General features: G+C 36.9%; 1 protein-coding gene across 2 annotated transcripts in view; it reads right to left on the bottom strand.

The window, feature by feature from the left end:
• The window catches only part of LOC106050487 (uncharacterized), a 40,795-nt gene that overhangs the window by 8,615 nt on the left and 12,671 nt on the right, over window positions 1-19,509 (bottom strand). The window contains exons 4-8 of one of the 2 annotated variants that reach the window (XM_056015920.1): window positions 17,095-18,388; window positions 16,955-17,008; window positions 7,338-7,476; window positions 6,933-7,102; window positions 6,639-6,731 (exon numbers count right to left, since the gene is read on the bottom strand). In XM_056015920.1, coding sequence (XP_055871895.1) covers window positions 6,639-6,731; window positions 6,933-7,102; window positions 7,338-7,476; window positions 16,955-17,008; window positions 17,095-18,388 — 1,750 coding nt within the window. Of the gene's footprint in view, window positions 1-6,638; window positions 6,732-6,932; window positions 7,103-7,337; window positions 7,477-10,685; window positions 10,760-16,954; window positions 17,009-17,094; window positions 18,389-19,509 lie in introns of those variants that run through there. The other variant, XM_056015921.1, reaches the window with a different exon arrangement.

Raw genomic sequence — 19,509 nt, 5'->3', positions numbered from 1 at the left:
TTCAATCCAACAAGAAACAATTTCCTCCTGAAATCTCAAGGCTGAAATGAAATGGACTTATAAAGCCAAACAAGAAATAAAAATAAAACCAACCAATTCTGGCATCAAAGTATACAGGTTTTTATCTCTAATTATTCTAGACTTAATTGTGACTAGAAAACATGAGTGAATGGTTGGCCAACACAATTCAAGCGTGCTCACTTGCCTTGCCACTATGCTCTTCAAAGTAACCATTTCCTAAAGCTAATACAACTTCATTGTCATTGTGGCTCCTATTGTCATTTTTGAGACATTTACAAATGTATTGTTTCTAAATGGACTGCACTTTACATATTTGCCACCTTTTTTTTGTCATTTTAAAATTGATGAAGTATATAAATAAAGGTAATAGTACTTATTAATAATAATAATAACTATATCAATAATGACAACTAGTAGGGTTGATAAAGTAGACAGAAAATCAGGAATGTAATTGTAAATCTATTTAAATATCTGTGCAAAGGACTTGTTTATTTTCATGTGTGTTCAGCGTGTTGGAAGGTCATGTCTGTTGTGTGTCCATTTTGAGAAGTGTGTATGTGTGTTATTGTTTTTACCATTGAGATGAATCTTGAAGAAAACAAAGAAACTAGAAGCCAAAATAAAAATAGTTCAAAAGGCTGCTTTTGTTAACTGTATTTTCATTTTCACTCAACCATTGCCCCATCACATGTGAAGTGTACTTCAGACAGTTGACTTATATGAACAACTTCATTGCCATTGTAAACTGTTAGAATAATGCCCAAAAGGTATTTCTCTTTAGGGTTAGAATTTTGCTGGCTTTCTTAATGTAGTTTTTCTCTCAACTGGGTGCCAAGTCAGGTTTGTATGGTCTTACTAGCAGCATTTAGCATTTCAATAAAATTCTTTTATTTTCAATGTTTAAAAGCAGCCATTGAAACTTCACCTATCCATTAGTCTGTAGACCATTGGAGCACCACAAAAGATCTGTTGACCGCTTTTCTCCATTCCTCTTTTGCCTTTGATAGAATCTCTTTCAATGACAGGCCCATCCATTCTTTGATGTTGTCTTCCCATGTGTCTATCTCTTCCTCCTAGTACTGTTCCATTAAGAAAGGATTGTGCGAGCCCAGAGGACCTTATGATATGGCAATAAGAGTTTTAGTTTGCGCTATTTGACAAACATAGCAGGTCATCCTAATTCTGCATATATGTCTAGGACCAGGGAGGGCATCTATCTAATTCTGTGTCTAGGACCAGGGAGGGCATCTATCTAATTTTAGTGTTGAGGGCTTTATGTTTTTGGTCTTTCCATATTGTTTTGAGTTTTGCAATTCTGGCCAGTAGTTCAGGTTTGGTCCCTGAGACAATAGCTCTGAGGTATTTAAAACTATTGACACTTGTTCAGCTTTTCACCTCCAATACTGATGTCCTTTTTAAACCACTGTGATTTATATCTCATTGATTTGCATACAATAAGGTGAGTAAGTGTTGTCCCTACTAGATACTCTACATTGTCTGCAAAGTACAAGTTAGTCATTCTTCTTCCAGGAAGGTTATTAACTTTGGCTGACTTTCCCTGGATACATATAACTAAACTATATACTCTACATTGTCTGCAAAGTACAAGTTAGTCATTCTTCTTCCAGGAATGTTATTAACTCTGGCTGATTTTCCCTGGATACATATAACTAAACTAGAATCTTCTATAATCTGAGTAACAGAATAGTTTTCAGGTGGAGGAGGGGGCATGAATTATATATTAGTTCTTGAGAGTAGTCTCTCTTACAAAAAGTCCCTGGAATTGGTTGTTGATTTTTTTTTAATCTTTTTTTTTCATTTTTCTTGTTGTTATATGCCTTTCTTTTTCTATATTTCTTTTCAGTTTTGCTGTGCTGTGCCACAAGACCTGCGGATGCTAAAATCGTTACACTGCATAAGAACAAAGGTGACAGAAGCAACTGCATCAATAACAGGGGAATCTCCCTCCTAAGTATTGTAGGCAAAGTCTTTGCTCGGGTGATACTTCCCAGGCTATAAAAACTCGTTGATCGGGTCTATCCAGAATCACAATGCGGCTTTCGCTCAGGGAGATCCACTAACTTCAGGAAAAGTGCAGAGAACAAAGGATGCCTTTGTATATTGCGTTCATTGACCTGACAAAGACCTTCGAGAGATGGCCTCTTTAAAATTTTACAGATAATAGGCTGTCCACCCAAGCTACTAAATGTAATCATATCTTTCCACCAAAATATGATGGGTACAGTGCAATTCAACGGTGCCAGCTCTGAAAGTTTCAGTATAAACAGCGGAGTCCTGGCCCCAACCCTCTTTGGAATACTATTTTCACTGCTAATCCACAATGCGTTTGACAAATCCACCGAAGGCATCTATCTCCATTCCAGATTTGATGGCAAAATCCTAAATATTGCCAGACTGAGGGCCAAAACTAAAATCAGAACCACCCTCGTAAGAGATATGTTATTCGTGGATGACGCAGCGGTAGTGGCACACACACAAGAGGAACTTCAGTCACTAATGTCCCGCTTCTCTCAGGCCTGTAAAGAATATGGCTTGACTATTAGCACAAAGAAAACAAATGTTATGGGACCATCTGCTACAGCACCACCCTCCATCCTCATAGACGATAACAAGCTGGATGCCGTAAATGAATTCTACTATCTGGGATCCACAATTCAAGATGACCTGTCTCTAGAAGAAGAGATAAAAACTGGTTACCCCCACCTCCGTTACATAGATATAATAAAACAGGACCTCAAATCAGTAAACATCAATATAGACAAATGGGAAGACATAGCTCTAGACCGCACCAGATGGAGAGAGACAGTGACCAAGAAAGCTATGGACAGTGAAAGAACATGGGTCTCAGCTCAGGAAGAAAAACGTACAATATAAAAAATGGCCAGCTCCTCTACCACCAAAGCAAAAGCCACCTTAACCTGCGATTTTTGTGGATGGGAGTGTCTCTCCAAAATAGGGCTCCATAGCCACATGAGGAAGTGTGCGAGATGAACCATAGTCGTTCTACTACTAAAGGAGGCCAACAATTTCTTTTAAGTTTTGCAAGTGCTGCTGTGGACTGTGCAATTTGGGCCAGTAGTTCGGGTTACGTTCCCTCATCTAAGACTACTCTTCCAAAGTATTTAAAACTACTGACACTTGTCAGCTTTTCACCTCCAATGTTGATGCTTGAGTTTTTTTTTTGACATTTATTTGCATACCATATGCTGCGGAAGTGTTGTCAATGTGCATCACCAGGTCAACTTCTTCTGTCCCTGCTAGGCCATCAATGTCGTTTGCGAAAGGCAAGTTAGTAATCTTCTTCCTCCAATGCTTATACTACCTTCATAGCCGTCGAGAGCATCTTCCATTATCCTTTCAAAGAAAATGTTGAAAAGAGTTGGTGAAAGTAGGCAGCCATGACTCACTTCAGCTGTGGTTCCCCAATGCTATTGTTGAAGTGCACTGCACTAATGGCCTGCATGCACAGGTTCTGGAATACTTTTATGGTTTTGATATACATTGTGCTTTTACATAGCCCAAATGCTATATTCTGTTGAAAGCTAATTCCATGAAAGAGTATGTGTGTAAGCTTGTGTCACATTAGGTCATAAAAGCAAACTTTCATCATATAAGTGCAGTAATAAAACAAAAAAGCAAAGGTTTGTTCTCAGTCAAGATTAAATTGTTTCACTAGCTAGATGTTGTCCCCTAGTTCTCAAATGCTTACCCTATTTGGTTGCTATCTTATCCTAGAGGAGGGGTGGCAACCTTTTTCTATTTTAGACGGCATTAAAAAATTCCAAAATGGGGGGGGGGGGGGGGGGGGCGCACACACATATATATGTGACCTATGTTCTTACAAATTAGACAAATATGATAGCTTAATATGTATAAGGTCTTTTAATTTACAGTTAAACTTATAATACATTTCCATTTCATTTCTTTACACTCCCTGTTGAGGAATTACAACAAGTAATTGTATTAATATTTTTAAAATTTTATTATCCTCTTTTTCATCATAACATTTCACCACAGTTGTAGCCAATGAGAAGTACCAGTGTTTGTTTGCACTTGTGCTTTCAAATTACAGTCAGTCAGCATCTTACACTTGTTTATTTTCAAACAAGATCAGAATTTTTCAGAAATGTACGTGGACCCATATACTATTTAAGTTATGACACACAGTAAATTGCTGATTCCAACTTGAAGAACGTTGCTTTATTGATTGAAGATACAATTAAAAAGGATTTTATCCGAGATGCCAGATGTGGCGATATATTTTAGAGTGCCAGATGATTGCCATGATGTCTTGGTTGATGTAACAATGACATTGTGTTGATCAGACAATGGGTTTCTGATGTTCTAACTCTCTCTATTAGACCAGAGCTAGTGTGATGCCAGAGATACTATTTCAAAGTATAAGCTCAAAACTGAAATCTTCCTTCCTAAATGTAAAAGATTGTACTATGGAACTTGGAAGCACTTGAATAATATACACACTACATAAATGTACAAGTCAATTTAAATTCATTTCCTCTAGTCGCAGATTTCTCTCAAAACTGAATATGCAAGTCTTTAAAAACTATCTCTTCCATCATTCTAGTATCATCTTTAACTATTTTTAATGCTTACATAAAAAACCATCATGGTTTTAAATAAACTTGTCATTATATGCCAACAACATACAACCCTGACCTTGCACTGCAAATAGTCAACCTAAATATAACTTAAATATAACTTAAACAGCTGCTTTATGTTACATAACTGCCTTTTAAAAAAATGTGTACGTTTATGTGCATTCAAGATGCATTCCTAATTTTTTTTAAATAAACATTCCCGTACATTATTTGTATCTTGGACACAAGAAAATCCATACATTAGTATTACATAGATTTTTTTTAAAATTTTATTTGACAAATAACAAAATTGTATAGTTACATAGTCAGCAGAAGTGGCCTTTTCAAACTCCTGAGGAAAATAGGCTGCCCTCCCAAACTACTGAAGTTAATTGAGTGTTTTCACGAGGAAACTAAATGTACTGTCAAATTCAATGGAGCCCAATCAGCACCTTTTGAGGTTTGCAGTGGTGTCAAGCAGGGATGTGTGCTCGCACCTACTCTGTTTGGCATATTCTTCTCCTATCAAGGCTGCGGGCAAAAACCAAGGTTAGGAAGCTACTCGTCAGGGAACTCCTGTATTCTGATGATGCAGCTATTGTGGCTGACTCTGATATTCAGCTACAGTCCATGGTTGACAAACTATCTGCTGCTTGCCAGAAGTTCGGCTTAAACATCAGTCAAAGCAAGACTAAGATACTTGTCCAAAACACAAACACTGCACCTCAAGTAAGCATTAATGGCCAACCACTAGAAATTGTTGATCACTTTTGTTACCTTGGCTCCATCATATCCAACAACACTCTACTGGATAAAGACATAAACAACAGGATAGCCAAGGCAATGGCCACCATGTCACGGTTGCAGAAAAGAGTCTGGGACAACATATTGATGACTAGCAGTACTAAAGCCCTAGTCTACCGGACCTGTGTGTTGAGCACCTTGCTGTACGGAAGTGAAACATGGTCAACCTACTCATGGCAGGAAAAAAAGCTGAATGTCTTCCACCTCCGATGCCTAATGCGGATCTTTAAAATAAGGTGGCAAGATAAGATAACCAATGAGGAAGTGCTACATAGAGCAGGATGCCTGGACATCCGCTCTGTTATCAGCAGCAGACGCCTTGGCTGGCTTGGCCACGTTCGTAGAATGCCAGTAGGTCGACTTCCACAGGACATCCTGTATGGCGATCTAATAGAAGGCAGGAGAGCCGCTGGTTGCCCACTTTTACGTTATACGGATGTATGCAAACGCGACATGAAGCTCTTCAAAATCGACACTAGCAACTGGGAAGAGGTGGCACTGGACAGATCCACATGGAGAGAGAGCATAAAGGAAGGGTCACAGATTGCAGATGTCATACACAACAGAAGCAGAAAGAAGGGTGAAAATGCAACGGCGCTTGGTGATTATATTTGCCCAACCTGCGATCGCAGCTGTGTATCAAGGATTGGCCTCTTTAGTCACACAAGAAGTTGCAAAGGGAAAAGATCGTCTCTCGAGACGTAAAATGCCACAGAGAGAGATAGTTACATGTTACTGAAAAAAGAATTTTCCCATCTTAATATAATGTCTCCATTATTTGATTTTAAATAAATATTAGACAAGTCTTTTAAGTATTCTTATAAAAATGGTGCATGATTTAAAGACAAAAACAAAAGAATTTAATTTCATTGCACCAAGAAAATATCCTGAGATTAAATTCCACTAACTTTATAAAGATGATGACATTGAACTAATTGCACAGCTCTCAAGGGCTGCTAATGAACAATTGAAACAGCTTGAAAAGCTGACAAAATTATATTGATACTTGAAGTAATGTAACCAATCAATGATCTGCAATACTGATCAATGAACCTATGTATTAAAAGATGATCAATAACCTATTTATGGAGAGAACTTCTAGTTCAAAAATAGTTTCATCTTTTAAAAATCTGTTTCTATTAGTTTATTAGAAGAAGATAAAGTTAATTGCTAAAATGCACAAAATCAACTAACCTTGACTTTAAATTTGACCAGACATTTAGGAGACATAAGTTCTTCTTGACTTAATTCATCTTCAGGCCATATTACATAACAAAGCATTAGAGTCTGAGGGAAAAAATATTACAGCATTAAAGCCTCAGGAATCAATATTCTATTATTGTGGAATATAGCTTTGATTCTAAGTAAAAAATAACACACAGTCAGGGAAAAAACACCTGACACAGCATTAATGCATTTAGATAATGATTCACAGTGATGAAATGAGCACTTATTATTCAACCAAGTGTTAGGACACACAAGTACAACCTTAGCTACGTGATCAGAAACTCTGTTCCTCCCAGACAGTTCAGTCCAATTATGAATGTGTTGGTTCAAGAGAGATCCATCAGCTCGTGCTAACATTGTTTTATCCTTTACACTTAAGATTTGAACTGAATAGCTGCCATGGTAGAATGGTGGGCCATCTCTATACAGAACTTAACAAAACAACAACAAAAAAAAAAAAAAAAAAAAAAAAGATTGTAAATGGTGGATCATGATTCAAGAGTTATGAACAAGCTAATGGTAGAGAGATCTTGTTTACTCATAATTTTAAGTGGAAAGTTATGAACAAGTTAATGGTAGAGAGATCTTGTTTACTGAGTGACATGTCAACCTTCTGGTATACAGCTAAAAGTACATGACTGAAATAAAAGTCTAAAGTGAACTTACTAAAGTCACATCCAAACTTCAGGCCTGACTTAGGCACCCAACCTTGGCTTCGGAAATAATGGTAGACAACATAATGCGGGATAAACTGGTCCTTTAATTGCTGAAACTGTTGCCACATCTGAGTTAAGTTTAACAGGTTCTGTAAAACAATGTATTAGGGAAAAGCTCTTTAAGTGTCTGTAAAGATTTAGATTTACAGTAGAAACCAAATATGCAATACCCAACAAATGTCAATTATCTATTAATCTAGTCTAGGGAATTAATCTGTAAATCTAATCTTACTAGATCTAATAGACCTGCTACTAAATGTATTAGACTAATCTAGAATCTATAGATCTAAGAGTCTAAACCTCAGTTCCAGGGGGAAAGATCTAGATCTAACCCAATTTCTTTCAGAAATGATGCATTATTATGCCTAGGTTTACATAGATCCAAAACTACAAAACTCCAGGAAGACAGCAGGGAATAAACATAGGCAAGGCTCAAATTGGTGGCCAACATTCCATATCCAATAGAATGGGACAATCATTCAAGCTCTAGATCAAAAGTAGTCAAATTCAAGAATCTACATCCAGACATCTTATCTATTTAGAATGATTCCAATCACTGTAAATCTATCTAGGTCTAAGACAGAAACTTAAGACCTAGATACTAGAGAAAACCTATTGTTTTGAATTAGAACTAGATCTATGTAAATAGACCAATTTTGGATAAGTGCATTGATATTCTTCTAAAAATGTAAAACTAAATTAAAAAAAACATTTTTTTCCATTAAAAAAAATTCAAAAAAAAAAAAAGAGTAATCTGAATGCATTTAGAAAAAGACATCCCAGTACAATATAATGTCATTAAGTTTATATTCAGTTAGGACTCTATCAAGTAATAGTGTCTTCAACTGCAATGTTTTTTTTACAACTTCTGAACAGAATCAAACCACTTAAAGCGTTTCAAATGAAGAACTAAATATTGTATGTGTCCTATTATAAACATTGAAATAGTGAAAACTAATCATCAGCTTTTTGCTCAATGAAAACACACACACACCTTCCACACACACAAATTGAATGTAAATCTCATTGGCAGAGTTAGAGCCAAATCATTCCTTGATGACCCCCATGTAGGGAACAATTGAATTATTTAAGACCAAGCAAAAGTTGTGGTTAGCACGGTGAATAAATTGATGAAGCAATGCTTGGGGCCATTCTACGATCCACTTGTATTGAAATCACCATCACAGCCTTGGCATCACAATTTGGGATATCTCGTTTTGAATCTGTGGGGCTTTGCTTTTCTGTTCACTATTTCACTATTCATATCAATTTTAAATAAAGAAGTAAACGAAGATGTACACGTGTGATTTTGAACTACGATCCAAGTTTCAGCCACCTTACCTTAGGTCAGTCTCTAACGATCCACATTGCAACTAACTATGTTACACATGTTGCTAGTGATATAACCTGAGATGAACTCCTATTGAAAAATCAGAGCAGGAAGGACTAGTCCTCCCGTAGTGCTCTGGCAAGAAACTTAGCCGTCCGGCGTAGTGCCTCATAGCTACCATACAAGTCGAGTGACTGCACAGGCAAGTCCCCCCTTAGCTTGCGGAGCTGGGGACACTCGTACAAGACATGCGACACTGTTTCGACGGTCTCTCCACAGTGACGGCATCGGGAGTCAAAGTTAGTGCGGAACCGGGCAAAGTATGCCCCAATAGGACAGTGTTCCGTCCTGCACTGCGCAACTATTGACTGCTCTGATCTCCTCAGTCGCCACCATGGATCGTCGCGATCTGGGTGACGCATGCGCTGTCAGACACCACGTGCTCTGTCGGATTCCTCCCAGGACTTTAACCACTTCTCATGAATGAGTGCTCGGATTTGTGCCGTTGCTTGTAAGTACGTGCTTGGTGCTTCGAGGTGTGTGGCTGCCATTGCACCCTCCCTTGCGAGGGCGTCTGCCGTTTCATTGCCCCTCACGCCGCAATGTGAAGGCGCCCACTGCATGAAAACGACAGCTCCAATAGCTCGGCGGATGTTATCTGCGGCGCCGATTGCCTCTTCTATTACAGGCGACCCTCCCCCGCCGCCACCCATAACTAGGAGACTGGAGCAAGAGTCAGTGACCAACACCACCGTAGTGGCGCTAGTCTCGCGTTGGAGCATTCGGACCCTAATGGCCTCGAACGCCCTATTTATCCCTGTAAGTTCGGCATCCATGGAGCATGCAGCGTAGCCGCATGGACCAGAGAGCCTATCTGGTTCAGTCCGGTCGGGGTAGACAATAAGGGCCTCATACCCCGATCTGCTAGTGATATAACAGAATGCAGCAAAAAAAACACACAACAGATTGAGCTTTGTGAAAGTTGAATAATTTGCAACTGTGTCAAAATTTTTTATTCGTGTCAATCAGCCAAAATTTCCTTTGTTGGAAATACCAAACAAAACAATTAATTACCAATAGTTAATTTACTCATTGGTGAATTTTTTAAATTGATTCTCGTATTGTCAGGTAAAAGAAACGATTGTGCAAACTTTCAGCTTGATCCAAGGTTGGATGTAGGAGAAATAACGTGTACACACTTTGACCTGACTGACAGAAGAAGTTGATATAAGCTTGTTGTAAAATGATCTGGCAACAATTGTCACCACCAACGCATGATTACAGCTAGCCACCATTACAATAAACCTAATAAAATAAAGCAGACCTATATACCTAAGCAGTCTAGGCAGCTGGTATAAAGACTCAGGTTTAATTAATGTTTTGAAGTTAACGTTTACTATAAGGTTTAGACATAGAATATTTTGAGAAGGCTTTTAAGGTTATAATTTTAATCGCCTTTACGAAAGTGCAATTATATATTCCAGTTTGGTGTTATCCCTAAGGGTACATGTGGGCCCCAACTAGTCATGAGTCATGGGCCCAAATGTAATAAATCCCTTTGCACCATAGTTGGTACACCACAGACTGAGGGCCCCAAAGGGTCGTGGGCACGGGTTCATTGAACACCTTCGCACCATGGATGCTACGCCACTGTACCTGTCCTAAGGTCTCAATTAAGGGGAACTTATCAGAAGAAAAATGGGCTAAAGTTCCTCCTAGGAAAAAGACCTCTTCTCAGAATACAATGCACATGTTCTTCCCTTAGAAGGTAGTTAAACTGTGGCTTGTTAGCCACAACTTCTCTGTGACCAAGTCCAGCACCAGTCCCAATATCTAACTCTGAATTTTAAAATTCTTAAAAACAAACATTTAGAAAAAAACAAAACAACTATGATCTAATACTAATAAATAAACAATATAAAAAAATAGAATGATATGTCTAGTTAAATAATAAGATTACAAACTTACAATTTTGTTATCAATGTGTTATCACACAAACTCAGAGGCGGTCCCCGTCTGAGTCGGATCCCTGTCGGATCCACCTATTCGCAAGGAATATTCAAGACGTGATTTAATTTTGATGGTCAAAAAAAAAAAATGCTTCAAAGATTAATTTGCCGCTGTAAAAAAAATTTGCAGTTTGAGTGCTTGATTGTCATTCGAATTTATCGATGGCCCCTGGTTCAAATCCTGCCCGCTCCCATCCCCTGTCGTCCTGCGGGAGGTTTGGACTTAAAGTAAACTATCTTCAACTCTGAAGGAACATCCGAAACATGTACAACAAACAATCAACCTGGGACTTCATCACATGACTACATCCCTCGTGACGCTCCTGAGCTCTGTTCACAACGCCGATCCTTCCCGAACCGTCATGTTGACACTCGTCTCGGCTGACCGTCGTAACTCGTCACGGTTTACCGCTCGTCTAGCGCTGGCCTGGGGCGATTTCCGTCGGCTGATTACACTCACACTACTACCCCCATCTGTGCCACCACCAGGTTTATAACACTATTATAACATTGCAATATTGATCTAGACGTTTTGAAATAAAAATCTACACTTTAAATCTAGAAATTGAAATTCTATATATCGATCTAGTCTATATCAGTCTAAGCTAGACCTAGAAATTCTAGATCTAGACTCTACAACGATTTTAATTAGAATATAAATCCAAATCTAGTTAAAAATTCTTGATATACTGTAAAACAATCTAGATTAGATTTAAATCCTTTAAAGCCTTTAAAAAATATGAGTCAGATTACGAGGTTTAATAAACATTACTATACCGAGTTGTTTTAGCATTTCTTTTGAGGAATTCATTCCATATGATGTCAAAGGAAAAAAAATCCACTGCGTCACACGGCCTAGTTAGAATAAAATGTCTTCATCGATACGAGCCAGTTATTGAGGGTTCATAGACATTGGTGAACAGAGTGAGTTCATTTAGCATTTCATTTAAAGAATTAATTCCTTATGACGTCAAAGGAAACAAAATCCATTATGTCACAATGGGCAGTAACAAAAAATGTTTTTATTGACATGAGATTTAACGAGGGTTCATAGTCTCTAGTGCATTGAGTTCTAATAGAATTCATTTAAAGATATTATAAATATTCTATACATTTTTTGTATTTTTTGTGCATTTGTCAGTCTGTCTGTCATGTTAATATCTAAAAAAAAATAAAGGTTACTGAAAATTTGATTAACCTTTAATTTTCCTTCCGAAACATCGCAATAGTTTTAAGTATCTATAATAGATTGTTTGGATGTTTGTATATATAGTGAGAGAAAAAGAGAATTCTAGATAAATCTAATACCGTTAATTAAATTTTTGAATAGTCTCGTATGAAAATTAGATGTACCCTAGCCTTGAGGAGAGATTTTTATACCATATTTTGGTGTTAGGAAGTTATTTTCCTTTAAAATCGGAACATAATATTAACAATAATACGATTTTTAAAAGTTTAGCTAGAAAATTAACTATAATGTACAACAGAAGTGCGATTTTACACCAATAGAGTTTGAATGTTTTTCATAAAAATCCGGAACAACTGATATTCGTAAATGAGAAGAAGATTATTTGTTTTATTTATTAGAATAGGGATTTCAAACAGTTATTTGTGTTAGTAGATTTTTCATATAAAATTCAGAACAATTTAGGCAACGATTTGTAAGTTAGTAAGAAAATTTAAGTAATCTAGAGGAATTTCTTTTTCAAAATCTAATCTGGAACATCCTTTACAGATTAAAAAAAAGTTATGTTTCAGCAAGAAAATTCAATGTAAAATAATTCTAAAAAGTGTTTTTCAATAATCGTTTCTAGTAAATTACTTTCTTATTTTAAAATCCTGAACAACCTATTGTCGATATTTTTGAAAAAAAAAAAGCCATTTGGCATAAATTTAAGTTGAAAATACGGAACAATTGGATATCGATAATTAAACTATAGTGACTTATTGTCCAAGAATATAAGTGTAATGTAAATGTAAGTCAATGTTGCTATTTCAAATAATCGTTTGACATAATTTTGTTTTTATAAAACAATATCCGGAACAACTTCATAGTTCTTCATAGTTCATAGCATGGAAATTACATGTAATATAAGTTAGAAGAGCAAACAAACATTCGTTGGCATTGATTTGTTTTTCACAAAAACATCCGGAACAATCTATTATATATCCTTTATTTCTTCTTCGTTCTCATTGTTATGTTGGAGTGTTCAGATGACTAGACCATTACATGAGATGAACTGCGCAGTGGTTTTCAAATCAGGGAGCTCTCCATATAGTTTTCTTTCTATTGGGGTGTTTTGGGGCCAATGTCTTATACGGGCCTCTTGGTCAAGAGAGCAGTTTTGGAGGATGTGGTCGGCACATTCCACATGGGCAGATTTCACTGGTTCCAATTTTGAGCTTTCGGTACATGTGTTGTTGCATTCTGTTGTGTCCAGTCCTGAGTCGAAAGATTAGATGTTGGTCTTGTTCGGATAGCTTATAGTAAGCGTCATCCTTCTTGTGATTTGGATGAGAGCTCGTCCATTTCTCATTTATTTTATTTTCAATTAATTACTTCAATTCCTCTATGTTGGAGATATATCCTTTAAACTACTGCAATGTTTTGGAAGGAACTTTAAAGGTTAAATCAGATTTTCAATAGTATTTAGTGTTGTTATTTTTTTTTTTATAAATGTGACGGACAGACTGACCAATAGACAAAACACACAAAAAAGAGCAACTTTTATCCTGATGGGGGCATCAAACAAAAATTTTTTTAAATCTGATTATTTAAAAAATGTTTCAGGACTTAGTTTAGCACCATATCATGTCGCGTGGTTACTCTTCTGCTGCATGAAAGTCCCTGCATAAAAAGTCATTTTAAAAAATGTGCATCATATTTACATACAAAGTGCATTCTTAGCCTTAATAAACAAACATAAATGTTTTCTTTTAATTTTAGCATCTAGTTGATCAGAAAAAAACACCTTTAACTAATATTTACATTTGTTGTGAACATTTCTTGTACATTTTATAAATATATTTGACTTAGTGATACTGAAAATACACAAAAATCCATCATTCTTTGTTAACATGTTGTAGCATTGCCTCCTTTACATTTACATAATTGTTTTAGAATTGGTGTATTTTTATGAATAAATCGTTTGCATAATTAATTTTATAAACTAAACGGTTTGCTTTTAGAAAACCAAAAGTAGCCCTTGCACATAAACTTTTCAAGCCACATTGCATGGTGAAATAATATCTTTCATTTCTCTTCTAGTTTTTGAGATCTGAGTGTGACAGATGGACATTTTGCACAAGCCTAATAGGGGCTTTTCCCCTTACAGGGGCCGCTAAAAATGTATACTTTTAATACCTATCAAATAAAAAAAGCTTCCAAAATACTTATTTTCCCCAGTGTGGGCTTATACAGTGGAGCTAGGGGTCTGTTTGAACAATTCTTTAAAAAATAAAAAAGAGATACACATCTCCAGTTTTCACCAAAAAACAAATAGTCACCAGGCTCAAGTTCTCATTCTAAATGAGACAAGATATGAGCTTTTCATAAAGGAAAGTTTATTAAACTGTTGCTAGCCTAAACCAACAGATTAGTCTGCTATAGGAACTGTAAAAGATGCACTATACCACAGCAGGAGCTATTAGGTTAATCAGTGCAGTCATTATGGGTGAGGCTAAGAAACATCTTGTGGATCCAGTGCACTGCATAGACAGGCATGGTTTTGAGAACTAAATCAGGGCCAGACATTAAAGCTACTCCTGATATCTGGCGGCAGTATGACAGACTATGTTTTATTTGTGGTGAATATAGGACGAGCCCATCAAGCACTGCAGAAATTATGTCCATTGTAACTCCTCTCAGCCTGAGCAGTGCTCACTGCACTGGATCCAGGGTTAATGATTTGATTTTAGGCACATTGGCACAATTTAGGCCATGTCGTGCCTTCCAGGGTTAATGACCCATACCTTAGTAAGTTGGTGGAGAGAAAAACACATGACTAAATGAACCTTATTTGTATACCATGAGGTAAATGTGAGTTTTTGGAAGGATTAGCACATGTCCTCCATGGAGGTGTGTGCCCAGCCCTCTCCTATTAACCTAACACTAAAATGGTTGGAAGATGTCAACAAGAGATATATACCCCCAAACATGTCCAAGCAAATGGTGTTAGAAAAAATGTGTGCATTTAATTTCTATACAGATGGGGTCAGTTATGAAAGGCCTTGGCCCAGAAATAAGAGCGATAAAACTTTCTAACATGCCTGGAAAAACTCAGTAAAAAGGAAACATCACAGCATCTGATCCAATAACTGATTCGAAATCCTGTCTCAAAGCCATGAGTGGCTTAGGCGGAAGTAACCATTGGTAGAAGAAGCTCTTGGCGCCGCAGATAACATGCACCAATAGATTGGAGCTGTAGATTTTATGCAGTGAACTCCCATTCCAGTTGGGGAACAATGAGCTGATGCTCTAGTAAAAGAGGGGAGTGTGTCACACACTCAAAATAATGAGCTTTTTGGACCTTATTGTTACCTAAGTGATATATTACAGAGCTTGAAAATTTGAACATGAGTTAGGTAGGACCAGAAGTAAGGCCTTAGGAAAAATTCAAGAGTTTTAAGTTAATTGGAGAATTTTTAGTTAAACAATTTTTTGTTGAACAGTCGACAGTAGTAAGTTGGAGTTGAAATAGTACGTCAAGTTGTCTTAGTTAAAAGAAGTTAGTTGGAGTTGTAATGTAAGTCAGTCAGTTGAGGTAGTGCATCAAGTTGTGTTAGTTGAAATTGTCATTAGAAGAAACAAGTCAAATTTTAGTTGAATTTTGTGAGTTGAAGTTATTCGTTTTATGTGAACTCAAGTGGTGGACTTAGTGTGCTATGAAAGTGAGACAAGCATTCCATCAAACAATCCCTTGGATTAGGATTCATATCTTATTACCTTCTACAAGCAGTCTTTTTTTGTTAAATTATTACATTTGGTAAGTAGTTCCTGGAGTTGTATTGTAATGCTGCTTATCAAAGACAAAGAGTGTCTTTGATAAGTATGGATGCAAGCAACAGAGCCCCATTTTGCCTGCAAAGGGGTTGGGGGGGGGGGGGGGGGTCAGCAACCCCAAAAAACCTGCAAGCATGATGCCTCTTATATCTTCACTTCAGGACATATATAAAACATTTACCACTATATGTTTATATATCTTTAAATACAAACTATAAATTCTAAGCTTTTTAGCTTATACTTAAATTACTATAATCTACATGTATGTTTGAATTTTTCATTTTTTTATATATATAATATGCACATAGATAGGCCTACCTACTACTACTATATTAGTATAAATCAAACTTTGTAGCACCTATGTTAAAAGTTAACTCTATTTCAAATAAAAGATCTAATAGATCTAAATATTTATTGGCTGACAGAGTAGTGTATGTAGTCAGTAGATCTTACCAAATATAGAACTAGTTAACTGGATCTTCTAACTAATAGTAGCTTAGAGTACTTAGACTGATTTATACTAGATATCTAGATTTAGTCAAGATGTCATTTTAATTCTATGATAATAGTAACAGAGTAGCTTTTTTTTTTTACTTCGATTTTGCCGGCATGCCGGCTATAGCCGGCGATCTTGCATCCATAGATAAGCATTATTACAATACAACTCCATGAGAAAAACGCCAACAACTGTCCAACAAAATAAATGTCATGATATTTATCAATGGACCTCATTCACTAATCGTAAACAAACAACATTTAGTCATGTGATCTTATTGATAAAACAATGAAAAAAAAACTGTCACGTGACAACCATCATGAATTAAACATGAGATCGTAAATTATATAGAAGAGATAAAGCACCACGTGGCTAAATGTTGTTTGTTTACGATTGGTGAATGAGGTCCATTAAATCATTTACAAATAGGCTACAATGCCATAAGAGAGTTGGTACATGGTTGAAATCCAGGGATGCATCTGATAAAGCCAGAGGAGTTTATCAACACATGCACTGCCCCAACCAAGATGATCCATTGTGGAGGCTAAAAAGGTTGGAACAATGAAAATAGTGCAGTGCAGAACAGGAACCTGCCCCTATAGGTCATACTTTGGTTCTGGACAAATCTAGATGTGCCCGTTGCCGACCCTGTGAAGAGGAGTGCACATGTTGCAAAAGTGTCCCCAATAAATCAGTCAGAACAATCCACTATGTCCTAAGGACAACTCACCTGGTCTGCATCTGTTACATGTAAACATCCAAGCCCAAAGGAAAGAAAAAATGTCTGGAAAAAACAAATGGAATATTGTCAATGAAATTGAACAAATAGGAAATACAACTCATAGAAATAAACAGTCCAGTAAATCTCACCTCTTCAAGAGTAAGTCTAAGTGTTTCTTTAACAGGAAATGGATCCTTTTTTAGACATGGCTGCCACATGTTTTCTCCATAAAGATTTTCTTCATCTGATGAGTTGCCTATAACTAAATGGTCTGCTGTTTGCTCATCCTGAAGACTAAGGGAATGCTCCAGATCTGAGCTGCTATCTAAACTTATATGTTCACAGGCATCCCCAGATTTGTTGAATGTTGAACATGTCAAACTATCTGCTGGGCCTGTTACATCATCATTTGGACCTGCTAAACTATCGGTTGCTAGAATCCTACTATCACCTTGTGTTTCAGGCAGAGCTTGAGTCTCACATTCAGCATAAGTCTCTCTATTTATCTCAGGTTGTGTTTCATGAGAGTTTATATCTAATGTAAACTGAGTCTCTAATGGACTTTGTGTCTCTGATGGACATTTCAAGTCTGTTTGAGCTGCATGTGTTCTCTGTTTGGGATCCAATGTATTACTCCTTAAAGATGTCTTCAATTTTTTACTTGCCAATCCTTCAGAAGTCTTTTTAAACTTAGCCCCAAACTTTCTGTCTTGTGAACTTGCAGCCCATGGTAACTGAGTGTACCTTTGACTCAACATTGTGACTGAAGTGAAGGATGTGCTCAATCTAACAGGTGGATATATCCTCTGGTAATGGACATTCATCTTTGGGATAGTGAAGCCAGTTGGTAGCAATGAATCGTCCAGACTGTAGTCAAAGTGCATGATAGGGTCTAAAGAAAAAAATCTCAGAAAAGCAGGTGTGTATTTTGATTGAGAGATTGTATTGTAAGCAAAGGTCGCTGGCATGACCACAAAGCTGCTGCTTGTAGACTTATAGGGAAAACACAAGAGTTGGTTCACTGTTTCTTGTGTAGTAGTGGATAAATGGGACTCACTGTCTGCTGTCAGTTTGTTCAATGAAATGTTCACAGGGTCAATGTGTTGATCCTCTTTCTTTCTGTCACAAACTTCTTTACTTTCAATAACTCCTTCTTCATCACTGTCTAAAACAACGACAGAGCCAGATACAGGGACACCAGAACTGTGAACCTGACTTTGTGATCCACTTGTAGATACACAGACATAAGATGCTATATGTTCATTGCAGACCCTAGAAAACTGGTCTAAAATGAATGTCAGTTTAGGAAACACTTCAGAAGGGACTGTTGACTCTGGAGGGCAATGCTGCTTGTCACCAGCAACATGGTAGTTAGAGGACATAGCTGGCAGGTGGTCAAATGTCCTCTCAGATAACTGTCTGCATTGTTTGTGAAGAAGATAGCTGTGAAAAAAATTAATATAAAAATAAGATAAAATTAAGATAAGTTTACAGGCAGTACATACAAGAAATAGTGTTTTTTTTTAACCCCTAACCAAGAAATCAGAGACAGGGTTACTGTAGCGATCGGAGCCCATGATGACCTGCTATTGTGAAAAGACAAAAGCTTAAAACCTTTGGCCACATTACAAGATCTACGGGGCTCGCAAAGACCTTCCTTCAGGGAAAAGAAGAAGAGGCAGACAGAAAAATCGATGGGAGGACAAAATTAAAGAATGGACAGGCCTGCCATTGAGAGAGGTTCTAAATAAGGCAAAAAAAAGGGAGGAATGGAGAAAGATGGTTGACAAATCTTGCCTGGTGCTCCAACAGACTAAGGGATAGGTAAAGGTAAAAATTTACTTAGGGGTAAAGTACACTTAGCGGTAGTGTATTATGAAGTACCACTCAAAACATTACTAATATCAAGGTTATACTTGAACATGAAACAAAGTCACTCTAATGTCACTATTTTTACTAACAAAGAAAAATATAAAAGTTTTGTAGGCAGATTGAAACCTGAATGACTTATATGAACTGGACAAGAAGGTAGACCCATGTCATGTCACTGGTACCGAGTTACTACCCACACACACATGCACACATCTTCTCTTGTTTGCATTGCCTTCTTTAACTTATGTGTTGCATGAAATTGAGTACACAATTAAAGTGGATCAGCGACTCCTCTCAGATTAGGTGTTGATTCAACTAATGAGTTGAAACAAGTAGCATATTCTGTCAATAAGATACACTCAAAGCACTCATTGAATAAGTAAAACAATTTGACATCGGAGATTAATTAAAGAAAGGGGACATTTCCATATCAAAGCAGCAAGTTACAAACAAAAACTAGAACCAATTTAAAATTTTTTTATTTTTATGCAATGCAAAAATAAGTGATAAGAAAATATTTAAAAATGTAACAGGTGTGTTATTTGAGAAAGGTGAGGCAGAGCTGGCATCCAATACAATTGTAACAGGTGTGTCGGATTCCTTTTTATTACTTGGCTTGGCTCGTTAGGGGTTACAATTAAATATTACTTTTAGTAACAATTATTACTATACACACTTCAACTCCAAGTATC

This window comes from Biomphalaria glabrata, chromosome 17 (genome assembly GCF_947242115.1).
Source record: "Biomphalaria glabrata chromosome 17, xgBioGlab47.1, whole genome shotgun sequence".
Lineage (NCBI taxonomy): Eukaryota > Metazoa > Mollusca > Gastropoda > Planorbidae > Biomphalaria > Biomphalaria glabrata.
This window is presented reverse-complemented; position numbering and strand designations above follow the sequence as displayed.